We start from the raw sequence: 18,905 nt of genomic DNA on the forward strand, positions 1-18,905 counted from the left end.
CCTTGTCGGCATGCATGAAAGTTAATATTTGATTGTAGCTACGCGCTTGACATGCATACAGGGTCAGTACCTATCCGAACAGACTTTTAAATAAGAAACTTAATGTATACCTTGTACCTAACCAGACATTTACTTGCGTTTCACCTATTTTTAAAATTTAATTTAATTTTTATTTTTTATTTTAATTTATATTTTTGATTCTAATGTTATTTGAATTTCTTTTCCCAATTTTAATTTATTATAATTGTAATTCTAATTTTATATATTTTTTTTTGACATATAAATTGGTTTTGTTTTTAATTTTACTTATTGATTATCCTGTTACTAATTGATTTTCATTTTGATCTCATTGCATTGTTAATTTTATTCTTATTTTTATGTATATTTTGATACTGAGTCTAATTTCTGATCTTAATTTTAAATGTGAATAGGCTTTGTTTTAATTTTTATTGTAATTTTAATTTTAAGTTAGTTTTAACTTTAATCTAGTTTTATTTTGACATGTAAATTAACTTTATGAATAAATGAGTATGAGTATGACATCTTGAGCGGTCAAAGGGTTAAAGGGATTTTTCGGGCGATAACTATAATACTAATGTTCTACCAAAGTCGCCCGCGTCTACGTTCGGGTAGAGATGAGAACATAATCAGAACAAAATCTGAACACGCCTCTATTGTCAAGGCATAACAGTGCGAGTTCAGATATTTTTCAATTCAATTATTTATTTGTATCGAATCTAGGAAGATCCATATACTGTTAGTACAGTACAGAGAATCTTAAAAAATTAGTGACATAGAATTTACAAATAACTTAAAACACACACAGACATGGCACATTAAGATAACACAAAAAGTATTATAATAAAATAAAATCTAGGCAATCTAGATGCACCATTTCTCAGCATCTGTTGCTGCCACATGCAGACTATTCCAATGCTTGAGTCATGGTGCATCTATCTTACCTGCCAACGTTTTCAGGATACTATAGGGAGCGTGCATGAACTGTAGGAGGCAGCACAGGAGCTGTCAGATTTTTGGCGCGAAGCGTAAATGTGATGTTTACTGTTCCGATGTAGCCCACAAGATGGCAGAACCTACTATGCACAAGAAAACACTTGACGTGTAAATGTGCATGTTTATGGTTCCGATTCAGACCACATGATGGCAGTCCCTCCAACGCGCACGGTCCCTATTGTTACTGCCACCCAGTCTCCGCATAAGTGACGCCGATCTGTGGCGTATAATCGCAAAAAAGTCCTCCGTGTGTGCCTCCGCGAACATAGCGTAACAATGTTGACGTGGTAGTCCCATTAGCATCCTGAAAACGTTGTTGTACTGTATTCGTAGCGCATTGTACGCTCGCTGAGTATAGCCGCCCCCAGGTCACGTCTTTATTACACCTAGCAAACCTGCGTGCCAGCATATTTCCGCGAACGGCCAATGCCCTACGCTCACTCTCTATGTCAAGGTCATCTTTAAGGTCTTCGGTAACCCAGTAACTCGGTTTTTAAGTAACTTGGCCGTTCCGATATATCTGATGGCGACTGTACTCCTGGATTTACTTACTGTCAGAAGACTCGGAATCCAATATTTTAATTAATTAGAATTGCTGATGGCACCAAAAATGATGGTATATTGTTTTCTGAAGTCGGTTGATCTTTTATAAAAAGGCTTTAATATATAATTGCTAATAAAACATTTTTATCCAGTGCCAGGCACGTCGGAGGCGCCGCCAGCCGCCACAGGCGGCGCGCAGAAGGCCTGGGTGAACTACGTGACCGACGTGCTGGTTCAGACCATCTGCACGTTCTTCAACTCGCCCTTCAGCGACCAGAGCACCACTGTTCAGGTACTCTGCCTGCTCCTGTAAAGCCTGCCTGTTCTCGTGCGAGAACATTCCCCATACAAAAAGGAGAACGTTCTCGTGAACGGTACCATTATAGCTGCTCCGCATTGTTTTTATTTATTCTTACGTTGTAAGTTGTAACATATTTTATTTCGTAATATCTGGGAGCTTTGCTTAGCAAACATATAAAATCTCCAGAATACGCGTTTTCCCAGAGATAAGACCTAGCTAAATCGTTTTTTCGCCCTCGAAAACCTTCACATAGCAAATTTCATCGAAATATACAAGAATTGCTCGTTTAAATGTTAAGATTTAGATTCTAAGGAAATTCAGCGTCGTTGCCGAATTATCTTCTTTGGGGCAACAAATTACAAAAGTATGTCAAATGATTAAAGTCTGTTAATTTTAAGGTTGTGTGTTGTTTCAAATAAATTATTTTCATATTTTTTTTTATATTTGAATCGAGTAACAGCGGGTGCATAGTAGGCTTAGTATACTTTATATTTTTTGAGCTTCATCGGTGACCATTATGTACCTACTGGTTCTCGCTTCGAAATGGTGTTAAATTATTGTATTATAATCTAATTATATGTGTTTGTTCACGCATTCCAACGGATCGCTATTAATTGTGTAAGTATATATTATGAGCATTTTATTAAAATATCAGGGACAGGACAAGGTTTGCCAGTGGCATATTCATGTAGTGCATCGTATTTAGCTTGAATCTTGTTTGTTTTTTTTTTCGATTTTTTCTCTTTATTTATCTTGTGTCTTAGATTAGGCATTTTATAATATGAATATAAAAGTAAAATACAACAAATCATACAAAAATAATACAAAATACATATAAACACATTATAAAAAACCTAACCTAGGGTGCCGCCAGCAGCGGGGCAGGGCCCAAGCTGCCGGTGGTCAGGGCCGCAGAGAGAGGAACCGCCGGACTATCCGCGCCGTGTCCAAGATCACCGCCTTCTGCATCTGACCCTTGATCCAACCACCTAGCGAGAGTCTCTCAAGGTGTTGGTCGAGACTCTTCGCTATGAGACCATTCGCTGAAACGACTATCGGGACAATGATCGTCGAATCAACATCCCACATGGCGGTTATCTCGTGAGCCAAGTCTAGGTACTTACTGGACTTGTCCTTCTCGGCTTTCACGAGATTCTCATCGATTTTTTCTTATTATTATAATAGGAGTATTTAATAATTTGTATGAAATCTGTTTTTCGCTCCTAATTTTGACAATAATCGAAAAAAGTCAAACGTGGGGGCATAGCTATGGTTAATACATATCAAATGATGTAATAGTTATTTGTGTCCCAAGGGCGAAAAGTAGGAAATTGCGTGTCGCGTGTAAAATTGTTACCCGAGCCGAAGGCGAGGGTGGCAAACACGCGGGATGGAATGTCCTACGTTTCCTCCCGTGGTACGCATACTATTTTTCCGGAGGGTAGAAAAAATATTTTCCATACTGTCGATTTCCATAGAGGAAAATGGGGACTACGTTTATTTGGAGAAACGGCCGTCCCCTAGTGGGCCAGGATAATCAAGCATAAACTAAATAGAAGTCAGCATTGCAAGGTTTATAGCCTCCCCGGCCCAAGGTCCTATCTATAGTACTTATTCAGTTCGAAGAAATTTAAATCATATTGAATTGGAACAAAGTTGAATTTTTTTATTTTGTGCAGTTTTCAAACAAAATAAATTCTACTCTATTCCCTGCACTATAGGTTCAAATTTCAGTGACAAAATTTGGATTTTTTTATTAAAGAGGATAAAGCGTACTACGGAGGTAGCTATCTGTGTAAGATAGTCCCATAATTATCTATAGTTATTAATGTACGCAGACACGGCAGTCCATCTTCGTGAAGCTGCTGGAAACCACGTTCCGCATCTACCAGTGCCCCTGGCTCACTCCCCCTCAAAAGCTCAACGTGGAGAAGTGCATCCGGACACTCAGCGACGTCGGTGAGTCCTAGCCTTCCTAAACTGTTTCTAATTTATACATCACAGGTGCTTAAATGACAAGTACATACAGTACCAATATTTATATATTATATATATCATTGTCTAAGTACCCTCAACACAAGTCTTATTGAGCTTACTGTGGGACTTAGTCTATGTGTGTAATAATGTCCTATAATATTTATTTATTTATTAAAACAAAAAACCATTACATGACACCAATTTTTCAAAGGACTACTAGACTACGTAAAGTAGTGAGGTGGAAGTCACTCACAAATATAAGAAAAAAGTTATACCGGAAAAACACGGTGATATATTATTGGCCGGTACTATATGTATATCAGACTCATAAATAATTTTCCCAGCTGCGGAAAAATAGTGCCTTGTGAAGCCCTATTAAGACGGTTCTAGATCTTACATTGGGGTTTGTAAATTGGTGACATGTGTTTTACTCAGAGACCGTTTGACGTAGACACCAAACAGTGTGGAACAATTATTTTTATTTTTATTTAAAATAAGAATATATTGATTTGAAGAATTGGGTACTTGACACTTGTTGAATATTATAACAAAATTTAGCTAAATGGATAGAAAACGAGCCATCCATTATAAAAAATTGGAATTTGAAAAGACATATTGAGATTATAAAAAAATACAAGGCTCTAAATTAAAAAAAAAAATTACTTTCAAAAAGAAAAAAAGAAAATGTTACCATTCGATTCCTTACATTTTATTAAAACATAAATTTTATGAAACTTTATATATAAACGCAATATTTCTGGGTCAAAATAGCAATTTTCTTGATCTTCCATACATTTAGAACAGACTAATGTAATGTGACGTCACATTACAATATCATTTTGTTAGAGGCGTTTCAATCGTCGAGTGCGAGCGTCAGACTTTAGCTGACTTTTGTGTTGCTTAAATGCAATGAGTCCCATGTAGACATTTGATCCTCAGGAAAATCAAGATCGATTGACATTATTTACAAAAAACTGTCAAGTAGCCAATTTGGCACTACAAAAATAATATGTTACTTGTTTTCGTGTTTGTTACTTATATGTAATGATAATAATAATAATAAATAATAATAATTGAGCCTATATACGTCCCACTGCTGGGCTCAGGCCTCCTCTCATGCGCGAGAGGGCTCGGGCTATAGTCCCCACGCTAGCCCAATGCGGATTGGGGACTTAACATACACCTTTGAATTTCCTCGCAGATGTATGCAGGTTTCCTCACGATGTTTTCCTTCACCGAAAAGCTAGTGGTAAATATCAAATGATATTTCGTACATAAGTTCCGAAAAAACTTATTGGTACGAGCCAGGATTTGAACCCGTGACCTCCGGATTGAAAGTCGGACGTCATATCCACTCGGCCACCACCGCTTTTAGTTTTAAATTTATGACGTGTAAAATGTACTATGTTTATATTTACCAATAAAGTCTGTATTCTGTAGTACAATGTTCCCCACAGCCTGTCACGTGGGAATCTCAGAGAAGTATCGAAATGGTGCGGTTCTTATTGTAACAGAAAAAAACCGGGCAAGTGCGAGTCGGACTCGCGCACGAAGGGTTCCGTACCATTATTTATAAAAACGGCAAAAAAAATATGTTTGTTGTATGGGAGCCCCCCTTAAATATTTATTTTATTCTGTTTTTAGTATTTGTTGTTATAGCGGCAACACAACTATCACGGTTCATGAGATACAGCCTGGTGACAGACGGACGGACGGACGGACGGACAGCGAAGTCTCAGTAATAGGGTCCCGTTTGACCAAATTATATATAAGATTTTTGTATTATATGACTAACTAAGTACAAAGACTTTAGTCAGTTAAAAAGGTCTCAGTAAGTTGTATGTAAGTGGAAGTGTTTATGTGAAGGTATGTGTGTTTGTATGTGAGTATGTATGTATACCTGCTTAACCTGCATTTTTTTGCAGCGAAATCCCGCACCATAGCGATACCTCTAGAGCTGGAAGGCAAGATCCAGGCGGTGTTCGAGAAAGTAGCGCAGTTCTCCCGGCAGACCAGCAAGTGGCTGCTCGCCTCCAAGACCTCGAAACTCGAGAAAATGGCCTCTCAGGTGAATGTCATTTACTACAACTTATCATATGTTCTAGATATATATAGCGCTGTTGGTTTTTCATATACTAAAATAAAATATGTATTTTTTTACAATACTTTGCAAATTAACGCATCATAGATTAACCTATTGTAGAATAATTTCAATATCAGGTAATCTGTGTTAATTGTGTTGAAAGATTCCTTATAAAATGATTTAATGACCTGTAATATTTACACCAGAAATTAGTAGCTTTCACACTGTGTATTAGAGTGTGTAGCTTTTAGACTCAGAATTATTCTTTATTCATTTGAATGAAGTTATCGTGTCTTCAACATTTAAACTTTTTATTCACTTCGAACCTACTATAAAATACTTCATATAAAAAAACACTAATTTAATATTAACACATGCGACGAACATTTCAAACTACGCCCCTAAATAAATAGATATATATTTGCGAGACAATCTTACATAGATCGTCCTAGCCACCAAACTAAGGCGTCTATGGGGACTAGGCGACGATAAACATACTTATATAGATAAATACATACTTAGATACATAGATAATAACCGTTACTCACCAAATATTCGTGATAAACACACAAATAAATGCCCTGACTGAGATTTGAACCCGGGACCTCCTGCTCCTGCAGGGTCACTACCGACTAGGAGGCCTTATAACCGAATACCGTCTATTTTCTTCCAGTCAAATCTACAGAACGACAGATCAGTAATGGAAGGTCTACAAGAAATAGTAGCTTTGTTAGAAGAGCAACTGCGACCACTATTACAAGCAGAACTGTCATTGCTGGTCGACATCTTGTACAAACCACATCTGCTGTTCACGAGTCCGGGCGAGGCCGCTGAAGAGAACACGAGAGGCATCTTTATATCTAGGTAAACTATGCAATAGTAGCACTACTAGAACAACTGCGGCCACTATTACAAACAGAACTGTTACTGGTGGTCGGCATCATGTACAAGCCGTATCTGCTGTTCACGAGTCCGGGCGAGGCCGCTGAAGAGAACACGAGAGGCATCTTTATATCTAGGTAAACTATGCAATAGTAGCACTGCTAGAACAACTGCGGCCACTATTACAAACAGAACTGTCACTGGTGGTCGACATCATGTACAAGCCGTATCTTCTGTTCACGAGTCCGGGCGAGGCCGCTGAAGAGAACACGAGAGGCATCTTTATATCTAGGTGTATTCCTAAAGTACCTATTAGGGCGACAAAAACCCGGACCGGACCTGGGTACGTCCTTAAACTGCGTCCAAAAGAGAGGTATGGGCATTGTGAGTGTCATCTCGCTTTGTGTGGTAGGGCAGTCAGTGGATATCATTCCAGATCTAGAGCAGAGCCCAACTGGGGAAGTACCTCCACCTTATAGAATACAGCAGCCAAGTAACACTAGACCCTACTCATAGTGTTGTGTTCCTGCCGGTGAGTAAGGTTGCCAGAGCTCAATGAGGGGGGGCGGGTTTAGGGTAACATGTGACTCCTCTAGAGTTGCAGGCGTACACAGGTTACGGAGACTGCTTACCATCAGGCGGGCCGTATGCTTATTTGCCACCGACGTAGTATAAAAACCATACAACTCGCACACTAGAGGCAGTACCTCGTTATGGGCAATAAGTGTCAATATAAATAAATAAATATTATAGGACTTTATTACACAAATTGACTAAGTCCCACAGTAAGCTCAATAAGGCTTGTGTTGAGGGTACTTAGACAACGATATATATAATATATAAATATTTATAAATACTTAAATACATAGAAAACACCCATGACTCAGGAACAAATATCCATGCTCATCACACGAATAAATGCCCTTACCAGGATTTGAACCCGGGACCATCGGCTTCGTAGGCAGGGTCACTACCCACTAGGCCAAACTGGTCGTCAATATGCAGTTTAAGTTTATTGATTAAGGCCACAAGGTGCAGATCTTTCAATGCGCCCAGTCATTATAAGCATGTCACAAACGAAACTTATTTTCAGACTAATTCGTCATACGGAGAAGCTTTTAGAAGAGAAAGAAGAGAAGTTGTGCGTCAAAGTGCTGCGGACTCTGAGGGAGATGATGGCAGTGGATCCAGAATACGGAGATAAGGTAAAAAAAATATGGGGAAAAAGTATTTCACCTGGACACTGTTTCTTCACGGCATTTACGTCGTTTTACTGACGTTTTTATGCATGCTGTACTATAAGACAGAAACAATTGTATTGTATGAAAACAATATCGAGTGTTGCCTTTGGAAACTTAAAACATTCTTGCGGTGAGAAAAAACGCCTCTGCTTTGACAGGCGTTTCGGCAGCTATTCCGTATTCACACAACTTATTAAGAACGGTTTTTCAATATTCAATATAAAAAAATAAACGTATTATAATGATGAAGAGGTATATATGAAATATGCTTAAATTTATTATTTTTTCATTAACAGTAGGTTTTTATGTTGAATACGACTTTTAAAGGAAACTAACATTAACACTCATCAATAAGTAGTCATGAATTGGAACACGTGGAAAAGTAAAAAGCACTAGTTCGCGAAATCCAACTTTCCGCACGCTAAAAAGCTACGTAAAATAGCACTTTTTGAGCAACCGTATTAAAAAACATATAAGCGATGTTTTTGGTTTGTTATGTTATGATATTCTGCTATTACGCATTTTTTTGTGTTTTTTTTTATTGTTACTTCAGGGTTATCAAAAGGGGAACGAAAATTTGATTATTTTTGCACTACGGCGCATGGATTAGGAGATACAGATAAAGTTTTTTTTTTCAGTCATGCACTAATTTTTATAATAACAAAAAACTTAAAATATAAAAAAAATACAAAAAAAGAAAACAATGTTGTGCCTCTCGCACGCACTGAATAACCGATCACATTAGGACATGAAACAATCATCATTATTATCATATTTTTATTCTTATTTCATTGCAAGTTTGAGATAATCACTATACAAACATATCCCCATATATCGAGCTCGCTACGCTCGGCCGTCTATATCTACTCGGCCTGCAACCCTTCGTTTCCCGTCCTCTATAGTAATGTACTATTTCTCAAACTTGTAATGAAATGTTGACATGACTTACTTCGAATTAGGTCCGGAAATAATACATATCAGGTGCGATGAGTGAAGATGATATGTAAAGGAATTTCATACAGCCTTACACACCTAGGCCTGTAAGGCAACCTTCTTTTGTTTTTAAACGTCAAATTATGGTATGTCTTCAACCATAAAACACCAAAATTTAGACATTATGTTTTTTTTTCTTTTCTTTTTTGTCTTTTTTTTCTTTTTTGTGTTTGTATAATATTATTTCGGGGCTTCAAAGGTGAACAAAAATTTCATTATTTAGGTTTAGGAGATACAGCCCCATCAAGTTTTTTTTTCAGTCATGCAGAAATCTCTATAGGGCTGTATCTCCTAAACCGTGCATCGTAGCGTAAAAATAATCAAATTTTCGTTCCCCTTTTAATAACCCTAAAGTAATAATAACAATCATCATCATCATCCTATTTTTTTAATTATTTCATTGCAAGTTTGAGAAAAGCACTATACAAATCTCGGCGAGAAACGGGGTTGCCGGCCGCGTATCTCTATTCGAGCTCGCTACGCTCGGCCGTCTATATCTACTTGGCCTGCGACCCTTCGTTTCCCGGCCTCTATAGTACTATTAATTGAAATTAGAATGTCGCGTGCGTGTCCTCGCCATAGCTGTATAACCTTAACATCCCACAGGGCAACCAGCTGCGCAACAAGCTGCTGTCGCAGTACTTCGTGAACCGCAAGTCCGAGCCGCGCGTGCAGCCGCCGCCCGGCCTCGCCGCGCACGGCCCCGGCGGTCAGTACCCTCCTTGCTTGCACTGCTTATATACATATATCATCTTAGAGCCAGTCAGTGATAAGAGCCTCGTACATCTGCGGGATAAGAGCGTATTGTGGTTATAAACGTGTATTTTTATGGTCTCCAAGGGCTTGTGCACAAATCACGCGAGGTTTTTTCGGCTACTTTTTTGACCCCCCCTCCCCCTTGGTGATATTTGGTGAGGTTCTTGGCTTTTTTCGTGACCCCCCTCCCCCCTATCGAACCTCGCGTGATTTGTGCACAAGCCCCAATTTGTTTAAAGTTACAGTTACTCGTCATGTCTCGCTGAGATCAATTCATGCAAATTCATTCAACGTGTAAAATTGTGCAATACCAATTACTATTTTTTGAAAAACCATCAAGTTTTGTTTTGGGATATTTCCACTCAAAATCACGAGAACAATAGTTTAAAAAAAACCGGTGAAAAGCGAGTTGCACTCGCGTACGAAGATTTCCATACCATTGCGCAAAAAACGGCAAAAAAATCACGTTTGTTGTATGGATAACTTAAGCCCCACTTAAATATTTATTTTATTATGATTTAATATTTAATAAATACGTCATCTGTGAAAACTTTAACAAACTAGCTATCACGGTTCATGAGATACAGCTTAGTGACTGACAGACGGACAGTAGAGTCTAAGTAATGGGTTCCGTTTTTACCCTTTGAGTACGTAACCCTAAAAAAAATAAAGTTTCCCAAAAAAATGGCATTACATCACATTTTGTATTGACCGTAACAAAATTGACACCCAAAATTTTTATTAAAATTGCGGACGCCGTTTTTATTGTTTAAAAAAAAAGTAAATGGTGCACTTTCTGAAAACACCCAGATACGACAGAACATTAACCGGCTTAGTGCCATAATGCGTCAATAATCCAATTCCATGATAATAAACACGATACGCTCAAAAATTATACTTGTGTTAACAGAAAATTATTCGTGAATAGATAATATTCTTAGAAAAAGCACATAGACATGCACAGGATTTACTAATAAATTTAACTTTACTATTTAGAAATAGTGTTTAGACTTCACACTAGAAGAAATTAATCGATAGTTAGTTTTATTAGTGAACATTAGTTTTCATTCGTATATAAAACTGAAAAGATAACATTCAAAACGTGCACATCATGATTATAAAAAATTACTTGTCATGATAGCCACAGGCGTAGTTATAATGATATTTGAGCTAAGTATCTTGCTATCTCCTGGCTGTATTTACTTTCAAATTATATAGATCAATAACTTTGTTTATTATTATTATTTTAAACGGGATACTTACGTATTGAAGTTAACACCATAAGCAATAACATGTACTTAACAAGTAACTAGCCATTCAGCTAAGTCTACCCATCTATGTGTTAGCCTTTTGACCGCCAAAGACGTCATATGACGCGCGCGGCTACAGCCCAATATCAACCTTCATGCGTACCGACAAGGTTCACGATTACGCGCCGCTTACGATAGGCGTGTTGTTCAAAAGTTTAAAGGGAATTCTTCTGCCAGCAGACTGTCCTGCAGTTTGGCAAAAGATTTTTTTTTAATGGGGATTATTTATTCTGAATATTTGTTTTTTTAAGTCGATACGTGAGTAAACCGTTTAAAATAATATTAATAGTGCGAGTCTCAAAGGAGTTTTATAGCTAGCCTTTATTTTTTGCACAAAAAATCAAACGTGGACTAATTTAATTAGTTCACTTTAGAATCTCGTCTTTCTCAGAAAAAATATATTTACGCCTGTGGCTTTCTTTAGAATAATTATTCCGATAACCTAGAAATCTGTGTATAGAAAAATAAGTGCCCGACAATGGTTCTTATTTCATGCATAGTTGAGACGATTTTTGTTTGATTTAACGCATGTGCCGCAGAAAACCATCAGACCATGCAGAAATCAGGTGGGTCCGTCACAGGCTTACGGAACAGCACTGCTGGCACAGTTTTACAAACATATTCGACCTTTGTGTAAATATTACGAGGACTCCATTTTTACAAAATACAATTTTACTGGTGTAACTTGACGACCGGTTTGGCCATGATCCTAGGTTCGAATCCCGGTAAAAGCATGAATTTGTGTGACGAACACAGATCTTTGTTCCTGAGTCATGGGTGTTTTGTATAACTAACTAACTAACTATTGTGGCGCAGTGATCGAAAGAGGTTCTTGGCCTCCAAAACGAGAGAACGCCACCTGTCCCGATCCTGTGCCGTATGTATTTATCTATACAAGTATCGTCGCCTAGTACCCATAGTACACGCTTTACTTAGGTTGATTTGTGTAAGATGACCAGTAAATTTTATTTATTTATTTATTAACTGGCAACATTGTTGCCAATGACACTTGCTTACCGGTTTTCATTTGTAAAAATGTTACTTATTAAATAAATAGAAACGGGTTACAAACTTGAAACTTGTTGGTATTGAGTAATTTTTGACATAAATTGTGACCCGTTGTAACATATTCAGTACCCCTAGTGTAAATAAATTCGATTTCGAAACGTGACATACGCGTTTGCGTTTAGTCTCATTTTGTATTGGATTTAGAAAGAGCGCGCCAAGCGGGACGTTTTGGAAACTCAAAATCCTATACAAAATGAGACTTAACGCAAACGCGTTCGTCACGTTATGATGTCGATCAAATTTACACTAGGGGTACAGGTGACTGATCTCACTGAATATTTTGTCGTGAATAGTTTTGATAATTAAGTGGTCGAATTGTTGTGGTCATGAAACAGCCACCGAGTAAATTATGATTTATAAAACTGTGCCACACAATCGTATGCAACATAGAGCACCAATGTACACATTTATATTCCAATGCATGTGTGTTATACTAGTTGGCTTCACGTCACGCTGTTTAAACTACACGAGTGAAATATATACTTACTGAGGTTTGCTAGTAAAAAGACAAAGGAAAATACCTTGTTTTAAATATACGCAAACTGTATCCGTGTCATAGAGAAATAAATAAGCATAGAGTGCTCACTCCATACATCAGTTTTCTAACTAAAACTATGGAAGGTAGAGGCAAGGAACAGAATCTCCATATACCAAAAAGTGTCCGACAAAACAATATAAATATGTGGCGCTACAATACCTAGAATACTTGAGAAAAAAATCGAATCATAATCATAGACAGCGCACTTCGCTCCATCAATAGCGCCTAGGTTCTTATCTACTCTAGCGCTACTCTGGAGAGATTTGGAACTATTATTTATAGCTGACAGCTGGACACTTTTGCAACAGTTCTACCTAAGGAGATTATGTTCCTTGCCTCTACCTCCCATACCTAAAGCGCTTATTATTTTCGTAGTCGACATCTAGCGTCGAGTAGCGGATTTATCAGTACTGCCACTTAACACTAGATATCGCGACGAACGCAAAGTCTAATACTCGACAATTTTTGCTAATATTATTTTTATTATAACCGGATTAACCGGATCTCTAGTTTCAACTCCCTTTGCTTGTAATATCAGTTGTAAATTGCAGCTTTTCGGCAGTCGCGACACTCGTGCCCTCTAGTGTCAAGTAGCGGTACTGATAAATCCACTACTTGACGCTAGATGTCGACTACGAAAATAATAAGCGTTCGGTAAGGAAACTGATGTAAGGTGAGGTAGGGGAAGTGCGCCATGCCGTCTAAGTGCGGCTACCTTGAATATATCGAAAACTGCTTATATGCTACTAATATTACTAGTATTCTACAACATTTTAGAGTCTTAAGTGTTGTAGAATACTAGTAATATTAGTAGTATATAAGCAGTTTTCGATATATTCAAGGTAGGCGCACTTAGTCGGCATGGCGCACTTCCCCTACCTCACCTTATAGAGTGAGCAATCTATGCTTACTTATTTCTCTATGTCCTTGTCTATAAATGAATGAATGCAAATATTTATTTCAAACACCACGTATCCATAATTTTATCTATTCAGCTCTCATGAAGAGCATTATAAATGACACTGCCACGCAAATGCTTTCACGTGTTCGCAGACTGATTGGCTTCGCATTTGTGTGAAATGGAATGAATTATGATTATCTGTTCGCCTATGATAATAGTGATGTTTTATAAACACGTATATAATTTAAAAATCAGAACATATTCGATATTCATTGTAATTGTTTATTTATATAATATCGTAAACCCCGGGCCATGTAAAAATTGATTTAATCATTTAATCTCGGCAGCTGACGTTCACGAGGCTGCTTGATACATGTCCTTTAACGTTTTTACGAGGTATCGGGTATATGACGAACGGTCTGGCCTAGTGGGTAGTGACCCTGCCTGTGAAGCCGATGTTCCCGGGTTCAAATCCCGGTAAGGGCATTTATTTATGTGATGAGCATGGATATTTGTTCCTGAGTCATTGACGTTTCCTATGTATTTAAGTATTTACAAATATTTATATATTATATATCTCGTTGTCTAAGTACCCACAACACGAGCCTTATTGAACTTAGACAATTTGTGTAATAATGTCGTATAGTATTTATTTATTTATCTGGTCACGATCCGTCAGTATTCTCACCCAGAATTACAATATCAATTACTATTCCAATATGTCATAATAGCACATTATTGTTTACCAATCTTCTGACACTTTTTTTCACGTACAGCTAAAGTCCTAATGCGGACCGGGCAGACGTTGGCGCAAGTGCAGGTGCACCTGAACCACGAGGGCGCCTCGGACCTGGTGGTGGACCTGGTCATCAAGAGCACCAACCGACCCGCCATCTTCCTCGAAGCTATACAATTGGGTCAGTTTAAAAGTTTTAGAAACACTTAAAACTTGTTTAAAATTAGTTTTAATTGTATGTTTAGTTTTTTGCATGTCAGATGCTGGTGTAATATGTGTTATATATAATATTGTCTGATCATCTTTTGTACGATATTTTATGCAAAATAAAGTTATGGTGGAAGAAATTTTTAATATAAAATATTATATGTCCATGTTGCCCTCGGTTGTATTTATTTGGCCGAATATGAACCAAATTACTGCGGCGAAAGAAAAATCCTTAAATTCATTTGACGGATGCTAGAGCTCTTCTTCTTTACTGTAATAATTATTTTAGCTAATAAAGCCAATTATGTTTTCTTTTTTCCTAGGTATCGCTTTACTGGAGGGAGGCAATCCTACCATCCAATCAAGTATATTCACCAAACTACAGAATGGAGAAATTTCACAATCTTTCTTGAAGGTAAAGTCATATTGTAGTACTTAGAAAGTCACCTTATAATTTTACCTTTACGTTTCCGTCACGTGTGGCAAACGTGTAGATAATTGTTCGCACCAACCACAATTGACTAACTAATCAACGTCACTCAGCAGTGAACTATCAAATCATTCCATACAATAGTTTTTTTTTTTTTAACAGGGGTAAACGGTTTGGCACAAGCTTTTCTAATTTGCACATATCGGACAAGGCCCGCATAATTGGGTACTTGACACATGTTGAATATTATAATAATATTTAGCCAAATGGATAGAAAATGAGCCATCCATTATAAAAAAAAGTCGAATTTAAAAAGACATTGATATTGTAAAAACACAAGGCTTCAAACCTCAAAAAAAATCATTTTACTTTCAATAAGAAAAAGGAAAAATATACCATTTTATTGAAAAACAAATTGTATGATAACTATATACATAAATACAATATTTCAGGTTTAAAATAGCAATTTCCTTGATCTTCCATAAATTTTTAGGACAGACTAATGTAATATGATGTCACATTACAATATCATTTTGTTAGAGGCGTTTCAATCGTCGAGTGCGAGCGTTAGACTTTAACTCTCATTTCTGGCTTTTGTGTGGCTTAAATGCCATAAGTCTTATATAGACATTTGATCCTCAGGAAAATCAAGATCGACCGACAGTTTTTTTGCTACAGCGCGCGAACTGATAGATCTGCGTAATGCAAATGTTCATCTCATAGCGTGTACGTGGCTTGGATACTTACAGTAACTTATTACATTATGCATGAATTGTTTGTATGTATGTCCGCAGGTGTTCTACGACAAGATGCGGGAAGCGCAGCAGGAGATCAAGTCGCTGGCGGCCAGCAGCTCGGCCGCGGCGCCCGGCGACAAGCAGCGCCCGCACGCCGACAGGCCCAGGCAGCCGCTCGCCGACGGTAATATATATATATGTGGCTATATAATACACTGAGCCTGGTATAACACTCCGAAAAATATCAGCGGGCACGTGGGTACGTTGTTTTCTAACTCAAATTACTCGTATATTGCAATAATTCAATCATTTAGATGATTAACAGCTGAAGATCTTTCCTTCATTATGTATTTTGCACTTAAAAGCGGTAACCTGACCTTAAAGCCTGGTCTATTGGATCATGATTTTTGACCGAAGCGGGAAGGTCCTCGTTTTAACTCGGGCAAAATGCTTTCGTATGTCCGGATGTTCTACTCTACAGATCGCAATTCTCTAACGACTGTTGTAAAATTTAATGAGCAGGTTCGGTAGTTAGATATAATTTTTCTGTCATTCAGGGCTCGGAACCGGTTAAGCAACTTCACATTATTAGATAGTCCTATTAAAAATGATATAATACACCAAAGAACGAAAAAGAACGTAATAATACCGGTATTTTTTTGTATGAATAATAAACCGATTCCGAGCCTTGCTGACATTTCGTTTTTTGAAAAAAGGTTAAAACAGCGGAAATTGGCATAAAGGAATTAAGTTATGGCTATTAAGACCATTGTACGTTAGCTGTGATCATGGTAAAGCTAACCGCTGGGTCGACAGGTGACAGAGCCACCAGTATGAGTGGGTGTTGTTGCAGGTGTGAGAATAAATAAATAAATAAATATTTATAGGATATTATTACACAAATTGACTAAGTCCCACAGTAAGCTCAGTAAGGCTTGTGTTGAGGGTACTTAGACAACGATATATATAATATATAAATATTTATAAATACTTAAATACATAGAAAACACCCATGACTCAGGAACAAATATCCATGCTCATCACACGAACAAATGCCCTTACCAGGATTTGAACCCGGGACCATCAGCTTCGTAGGCAGGGTCACTACCCACTAGGCCAAATTGGTCGTCAAAACATACTAAGTTAAAATAGATGTCCGAGTAAATTAAAGCAAACCCCGCTGCTATGTAAATAAGCAATTGAAACAGAATTAATAGTCAATATTACCTTAAATTCACAATACTGCTTGATAACACTAAGTTAACTGTATAAATTTGGCATAACTTGTCATCAAGTTATTTATTTACCTTGATTCAGAATTAATCGAAACTGCTAAAACTATCACTAAATGCTATTTGGATTACTAGTATGATAAATGAAATAATGAACAAATATAATTGAAAATAAAACCTTTTTATTAAAGTTACTAATTCTATTTATTAACCTTATCATCAACAACTAATACTTTATAATTCACCAATATATGATTTAATTAATTATTGACTAATTAAGCCATCAATTTAATTATCAAGTAAGTACATAAACATTTAAAATAATTATCAACATAGCATTTACTTAATTTTCAATATTTCTGTGCCGACGATTAACTCAGTGCTGCAGCGCAAAGCAAAATGACAATGAGAATGATCCAAATGAATCGGGTCGAGCCCTTTTATATGCACTGCTAACCAGCCACTCGCAACTGGTTGATCATGCCATTTGTCGTTCGAGAAGTGACGTCACAAACGTATCTTCTCATGTACCTTTTTTATTTATCGAATAATGCAGATTAAAATTATCACAACATCTTTTCAATAAACTCCTTTATACATAATTACTAATAAGTAGTATTAATATCGTATCGTACCCACATAAATCACAAATTGTGTAAACTTCACGTGATATTGAGTTTAGTGTTTAAATAGTGAATATTTATCAACATCGGACGTCAAAGAGTAACAGGTCAGTTTCATACATAATACAATTAATCATAAGTTTTTATTTATTGTTTCTGACATGTTTTTGTACCTTATTTAAATAAAATGATACAATTATAAATAATAATGTAACACAGGCAAGGCGGCGCCGGGCCCGGCGGTGGTGGGCGAGGAGCTGGACGAGGAGGTGGCGGGCGCGTGCGGCGCGGCCGTGCTCGCCTACTCCGACGTGCACACCATGTCGCACGGTAATACACGCGCTGCTAACTAATGTAACACAGGCAAGGCGGCGCCGGGCCCGGCGGTGGTGGGCGAGGAGCTGGACGAGGAGGTGGCGGGCGCGTGCGGCGCGGCCGTGCTCGCCTACTCCGACGTGCACACCATGTCGCACGGTAATACACGCGCTGCTAACTAATGTAACACAGGCAAGGCGGCGCCGGGCCCGGCGGTGGTGGGCGAGGAGCTGGACGAGGAGGTGGCGGGCGCGTGCGGCGCGGCCGTGCTCGCCTACTCCGACGTGCACACCATGTCGCACGGTAATACACGCGCTGCTAACTAATGTAACACAGGCAAGGCGGCGCCGGGCCCGGCGGTGGTGGGCGAGGAGCTGGACGAGGAGGTGGCGGGCGCGTGCGGCGCGGCCGTGCTCGCCTACTCCGACGTGCACACCATGTCGCACGGTAATACACGCGCTGCTAACTAATGTAACACAGGCAAGGCGGCGCCGGGCCCGGCGGTGGTGGGCGAGGAGCTGGACGAGGAGGTGGCGGGCGCGTGCGGCGCGGCCGTGCTCGCCTACTCCGACGTGCACACCATGTCGCACGGTAATACACGCGCTGCTAACTAATGTAACACAGGCAAGGCGGCGCCGGGCCCGGCGGTGGTGGGCGAGGAGCTGGACGAGGAGGTGGCGGGCGCGTGCGGCGCGGCCGTGCTCGCCTACTCCGACGTGCACACCATGTCGCACGGTAATACACGCGCTGCTAACTAATGTAACACAGGCAAGGCGGCGCCGGGCCCGGCGGTGGTGGGCGAGGAGCTGGACGAGGAGGTGGCGGGCGCGTGCGGCGCGGCCGTGCTCGCCTACTCCGACGTGCACACCATGTCGCACGGTAATACACGCGCTGCTAACTAATGTAACACAGGCAAGGCGGCGCCGGGCCCGGCGGTGGTGGGCGAGGAGCTGGACGAGGAGGTGGCGGGCGCGTGCGGCGCGGCCGTGCTCGCCTACTCCGACGTGCACACCATGTC

General features: G+C 39.0%; 1 protein-coding gene across 1 annotated transcript in view; it reads left to right on the plus strand.

Annotated features, from left to right (window-relative positions):
* LOC133530495 (inositol 1,4,5-trisphosphate receptor) overlaps positions 1 to 18,905 on the plus strand; it is a 104,568-nt gene that overhangs the window by 57,471 nt on the left and 28,192 nt on the right. The window contains exons 35-45 of the mRNA XM_061868404.1: positions 1,710 to 1,849; positions 3,697 to 3,817; positions 5,761 to 5,903; positions 6,592 to 6,782; positions 7,894 to 8,005; positions 9,641 to 9,743; positions 11,640 to 11,666; positions 14,384 to 14,524; positions 14,874 to 14,965; positions 15,775 to 15,901; positions 17,792 to 17,902. Of these exons, the coding sequence (XP_061724388.1) occupies positions 1,710 to 1,849; positions 3,697 to 3,817; positions 5,761 to 5,903; positions 6,592 to 6,782; positions 7,894 to 8,005; positions 9,641 to 9,743; positions 11,640 to 11,666; positions 14,384 to 14,524; positions 14,874 to 14,965; positions 15,775 to 15,901; positions 17,792 to 17,902 (1,308 nt within the window). The remainder of the gene's footprint in view (positions 1 to 1,709; positions 1,850 to 3,696; positions 3,818 to 5,760; positions 5,904 to 6,591; positions 6,783 to 7,893; positions 8,006 to 9,640; positions 9,744 to 11,639; positions 11,667 to 14,383; positions 14,525 to 14,873; positions 14,966 to 15,774; positions 15,902 to 17,791; positions 17,903 to 18,905) is intronic.

The sequence above is a fragment of the Cydia pomonella genome, chromosome 23, assembly GCF_033807575.1.
Source record: "Cydia pomonella isolate Wapato2018A chromosome 23, ilCydPomo1, whole genome shotgun sequence".
NCBI classification, from domain to species: domain Eukaryota; kingdom Metazoa; phylum Arthropoda; class Insecta; order Lepidoptera; family Tortricidae; genus Cydia; species Cydia pomonella.